The 6,000-nt window shown below is 42.9% G+C and overlaps 1 protein-coding gene across 1 annotated transcript in view; it reads left to right on the forward strand.

Annotated features, from left to right (window-relative positions):
• Positions 1 to 2,416, forward strand: part of LOC118480204 — a 46,213-nt gene extending 43,797 nt beyond the window's left edge. The window contains exons 3-4 of the mRNA XM_035974927.1: positions 1,364 to 1,764; positions 2,347 to 2,416. Coding sequence (XP_035830820.1) covers positions 1,364 to 1,764; positions 2,347 to 2,416 — 471 coding nt within the window. The remainder of the gene's footprint in view (positions 1 to 1,363; positions 1,765 to 2,346) is intronic.
• Positions 2,417 to 6,000: the final 3,584 nt, after the last annotated feature.

Genomic DNA, 6,000 nt, shown 5'->3' on the forward strand with positions numbered 1-6,000 from the left:
TCATGTATATCTCCATTTAGCTTTTACCAAAGAGTAAAAGGTAAAGACTTCTCTCTCAACTTCTTTTCTTATTCTCTCTAATATTCCGGCCACAATATGACAAGGCAGACCAGGTCTAGTTCCGGCGACTCCGCTCCCACGTTTATCCACCAAAATATTCTCCAGGATCCGGAGAAAGAAATTTGCACCTTCGATGGTGCACACTTATCGGCCCTTAAAACCTCCGGCATTTTCCCAAAAGGGACAGTGTTCCGGCCGTTTGATCGGGAAATCCGATCAGACATGGTTTCCGACGAGTGGTTGTGTTTTAATGCTTTCCCCTTTACTCCAGGGCTACAATTTCCTTTTTCTGAATTTATCACCGAGTTCTTTGACGTCACAAAAATCTGTTTTAGTCAAACGATGCCAATGCTTTGGCGAGTCTTGTCCGTTCTTGATCAAATCAAGAACAACCACATCCCTGATCTCTCTGTTCATGATCTCCCATTAGCCTACCGACTTAGGTGCCACGGTTCTTGTCGATTCTTGTTTTATTCTACTTCCAGTGACCCACTAATCCTCCGAGCCACCAGGAATGAAGAGGAATGGAAATCCAAATTCTTTTTCGTAAAAAGAGATTCAATCCCTGGTGGAGCGGATTATCCGGTGCATTGGTTGAAGAAGGGTAGGATTTAGGGTTTAAAGACGATCCTGCTTGTTATCCTGCTTTATATCCTGAACTGACTTTGTCGTTTTCTTGTACAGCTGATTTTAGGAAGCTAGCACCTCCCCTTGCAGATTCTCAGAAAAGAATAGACGCTATCAGGCTCCTTCCGGAAGCAGAGAGAAGTTTCAACCCATCTCCAGCAACTCCAAGCCCTCTTTCAAGCGCAACTATGTCTGGTAAGGATCCTGCAAGATATCCTGTAGACACATGTTTTTTATTTGATATCTTTAGGAAAAGTTTAGAATTTTACTCCCTGTGTGCAGATTCCAGCAAAGTTCCAGTCTATCTAGACCTTGACGAACTCGACAGCTATCCAACTCCAACCTTAGTCAAGAAGGAGGCTCCTACTGCCACCAGCTCCAAGCCACTTCCAGCTCCCAAGGCCAACCCAAGGACTCGTGCTACCACAGCGAAAAAGAGAAAGGGCCTTGAGGTCAGTGCTCCAAGCTCAGGAGGGTTCTCCTATGACGATCTCAGCTTTACCGATTCCTTAGAGCCGATGACATCCTTCCTTAACAAGGTAATATCCTGACGCATACCCTGCATATATATCCTGCACACATATCCTGCCTGGATATCCTAACAGGATATCCTGATAGGATATCTTGGTCATTATAGATATATAGATTCTAACTCGTACCTGTTATTGATGCACAGGGCCTCCAGCATTTGCTCCACTTGTACAACGATGCATGTGGTACTGTCGCCCTTCATGAAGCCAGGATTAAGCAGCTCGAAACCACTGTTGCCGACCAAGGTGCCATCGCCGAGGCAAAGAGCCGGCACTATGAGGATAAGCTGAAAAAGGTCACCCAGGATGCGGAGCTCAAATTGGCCGCCATGCAAATGGATCACGATCAGGCCATGATCAATTTCCGGGAAGGAATCAAGACTTCCGCTATTGTCTCCCTGCTACAAGCACGCATCAAGATGGCCTATGAGGCCAAGGAGACAGGTCTTGTTTGTCCATCCTGGCCAATTGAATCCTGGGTAGCCAAGCTGAAAGAGCTCGGAGGCAAGGCTGTGCCACTCCCATCTGAAGCCGGTGAATCTTCCAAGTCAGCAGAGGTGGCAGATCAGGCTGGAGACAAGAAGGATGCTGGAGCGGATGCTGGTGAGGATGCTGGACAGGATGCTGGAGAGGATGCTGGTGCTGAGAAGCCGGGGAAAGCAGGAGAGGATGCCGCTGTGTGAGGGCAGCTGAGTGGGCGATGATGGATATTGATGCCTAGGCCGGAGCCCACTTTTTTTAGGTTTGATGGTTGATGTGTTGAACAATTTACTTTTCTTGTCTGTTAAACAATTTTAATTTCCTGCACGTAGACAATATGATGGCCAAAGGTGGAGGGATCCTGAGTTTCAGGACGAAGCCCTTGGTCATCAGTTAGTATGGTTTATTTTGAACAATACAACAGTTGGAGGTGGATGGGTCTCGGTTTGAGATGAAGCCTTCAACTGTTGGGTAAATATGGTAATGAACTATTAGTGCTCTTAGTGGATGGGCCTTGTTATTAGGTGAAACTAAGAGCACATCTTTTGGTATGTTAATAATATAACTCTTCCTTAGACTTTATTATTATTGTTATAAATTTCTCTTGTGAAAATTGTTTTGTTCAAACATTTTTGGGAACATATTACAGATATATCCCTGTAGATATCCTGAAAGGTATGCTGATAAAGATATCAAAATACAACCTATTAATTGTCTAAGTAAAAAGGAGAGATCATACCAGAGATTCTTAGTGAATCAATTTCAATTCCTCATTATAGGCTTGTCCCCAGTGCACACTTATAAACTCAAATCCATCTTCAGAATAGTATGACGTATGTCCCCTGTACTTAACATAGAAACACAAATGTATTCATATTCTTGACTCGAATGAATTCCACATACCTCAGGGTAAAACCCTTGATATCCTGAAATGAACCCTTAGTATACTGGGGATAAACCCTGAGTTTCATGCGCTACAGGCGGGAGTGTATAAACTCCAAGACTTAGAAAGGTGAAAACCTTTAAACCTTAGAGAGTATGAAAATACCCTTTCGTGAGAGAGGGTGATCAATCCTCATATACCTTTAGAATTCAGGATATAGCCAATAGTAACGAAATTGTCAGCCACTTTTACATGGACTTGTCCCGCCACCTTGAACTATCCCTGAATAACTTGCGCTCTAGGCGGGGTGTTTAAACCCAATTCGGGAGAAAGGTGAATACCTTTAAACCTGTGAAGGGATCAGTATCCCTTAAACGTGAGAGAGGGGGCCAATCCTCTAATCTTCTGAGTTATCCTGAGTACACATCCTGGAGCTATATCCTGGAGCATATTCTGCAAAACAATTGTAAACTAAGGTGGGTGTTAGCTTGGCTAACACCCCTCCGATGCCTAAGTCAGTATTGGGTTCAAGATAATAAACATATATATTTAAAAGAGATAGGATACATACCATTCTGAGATAGGAATTAAATTCTATTCTTACTTGAAATAGAGCTTTAAGTGTACAGCATTCCAAGACCTTGGTAGCATATCCCCTTCCATATTCTTGAGTCTATATGCTCCTTTCCCTGCTTCTGATTCAACTTCGTATGGTCCTTCCCATTTTGGAGCTAACTTGCCATCGGCAGGATTAGTAGTATTCTGAAAAGCCTTCCTTAGCACCCAATCACCCACTTGAAATCTCCTAGTCCTTATATTCTTGTTGTATGCTCTGGATATTCTTTGTTGATATGCTGTCATCCTTAACCTTGCTGCGTCTCTTCTTTCGTCTATGGTATCCAAATCTTGACATAAGGCTTCAGGATTCTGTTCAGGATTCTGCAGGATAGATCTTGCAGTAGGTATCACCATTTCCGTTGGAATTACTGCTTCTGCTCCGAATACTAAGGAGTGTTAGGGCTGGATTTTTATTATAGGTGATCCTTACACGTGATCCTAACCAGTGATCCTTGTTTCTTTGGCAGACAGTGATCCTCAGGAGGACTTCAGGATCAGGATCATGGGACATTATAGGATCCTCATACTAACGATCATCTTCGCTTAATGCAATGTTATTTTTGCAGGAATATCTAGCAGGATATGCTCTAGGCATCATGATCCAGGGACGCGTCTTCACAATTATGGCAAGAGCTTAATTGAAGAAAGACGTTGCACAGGATATGGAAACATGGCTTGATTCATGGGCAGCAATTTAGGCTAGATTGTCTTTATTTCTAAAGGGGTAATGAGCTGATAATTAGTTATTTTACCTAAAATAAGTCACCTACACTTGTATAAATACCCCTCTTCCTCATTCGGAAGAACACACACGACATACGACACAACTCTCACACACTTAGACACCAAAAGCAATAGTGATCCTTGTACTCAGCTCATTATCATCCAAAGTTGTAATCATATTTTTGTTATATTGAAGTTGGTGATCGGTGGTTGCCATCACCCGAGGTTTTTTATGCCGGAGATCATTCATTGATCAAGGGCTTTTTCCTCGTATAAATCATTGTGTCTTTGCATCTTTTATCACAGAAGTGATCCTTTACTTTCATAATTAACCAGGCATCATACCCCGTTTACATAAAGTTTGGTTACATTATCCTTGTGTGATTTTTGACCAAAACAGTTTGGCGCCCACCGTGGGGCAATTGGTGCTTCATTCATAAGAAAATCTTTTGTTCGAAATCGTTTGAAAGAGTTACATGGCTTCATCATTGAAGAACACGTCCACGGCGATGTCTGCAGTCACCTCATCAGAGATCACCTTGCCTCCTCCACCGGCAGGATCTCAGAAAAATACTGAGAAGAGATCAACTCCCACTTTCTCTAAACCTCTATCTTCTTCTGCTATGAATTCTTCTATTCCCAGTACTAGTGATGTATTTGCTTTAATTTTGCAGATGAAGGATCGTATGCAGCGGCAAGATGAAACTAACGAAAGGATCCTCAGGGAAATTGGAGATCTCAAAAGACAAAAGAAAGCGGCAGAGGATCATTCTCCACTGATGCCCAAATCCTTGAGTTTTGATACTCCAATGATCACTTCCCAGCCATCAGGGATCCCGGACGTGCAAATCATAGGGGAGTCAAGAGGATCACATCTCAACTCGGCAGCAATGACTCAGACGTCAGGCTCACATTTTCAGCCTGTAGGATCCTATCCTCAGTACATGGGATCCTTCAGGAATTTGGGAGCCTATCCGGAGACACAGCAGTTTCAAGGATCCTCCTTTGTTCCAGGAACATCCCAGGTTCAAGGATCCTCCTTTGTTCCAGGATCATCCCAGACACCAGGATCCTTCCAGATACCAGGATCCCTAAAAAATCTGCAAACAGGAAGTCTAGATGTCCATCAAGGGGACTTCATTCCAATGCAGACCATTGCTTCCACTGGTCCCTCCGTTGTTCCAGAACCCCAGCAATATGGATTCCCTAACTTGAACCCAATGGGAGGTAACACTTTAAACAATTATCCTACCACTAACCATGGATTCATGCAGGATACAGGTACCAATCATGCTATGGCCAGGGAGTTGCAGAAGCTAAAAGATATGATCTCAAGTGTTCCAGGGGTAGTCAAGCCTATCCCAGAGATTGCGGATGGAAGCCACAAGGTATCCCGTTTTGCACCACCAATTTGTGATGCAGAGGTACCCAAAAGGTTCCATATCCCTACCATGAAGTTGTATGATGGCACAACGGATCCAGAGGAGCATATAGCACAATACAGGGAGAGGATGGAGATCAATCCTATCCCAGAAAAATTGAAGGAAGCATGCCTATGTAAAGGATTTGGATCCACTCTTACTGGATCAGCTCTTAAGTGGCTGCTAAGTCTTCCCCCTTACTCTATTACTTCATTTGCCAATTTAGTTAATTTATTCAATAACCAATTCTCTTGTAGCAGAAAATTTGAAAAATTAACTAGTGATTTGTACAGGATAACTCAAAATCATAATGAATCATTAAGGGATTATATAACTAAATTTAGTAAAGAATCCTTGGACATTCCCAACTTGGATATGGCTACGGCTGTTGAAGCCTTCAAAATGGGACTGCTTAAGGATTCATTATTTCTATGATGATCTTGTTATGACACCATGCAGGAATTTAGATGAAGTAAGAACTCGAGCACTCAGGTTTATCCGGCTAGAGGATGACAAGAGGATCCAGGAGAGACAAGTAGGATCCTCAAAACAAGATAAGCAAGGATCCTCCTTCAAGAGCAACAAGTTCAAATCCTACCATAGAAATGAGAACAAGAATGTGCATGCTGTTGACCAAGAAGAGGATGATGAAGGATAT

Source organism: Helianthus annuus, chromosome 7 (assembly GCF_002127325.2).
Source record: "Helianthus annuus cultivar XRQ/B chromosome 7, HanXRQr2.0-SUNRISE, whole genome shotgun sequence".
NCBI lineage: Eukaryota > Viridiplantae > Streptophyta > Magnoliopsida > Asterales > Asteraceae > Helianthus > Helianthus annuus.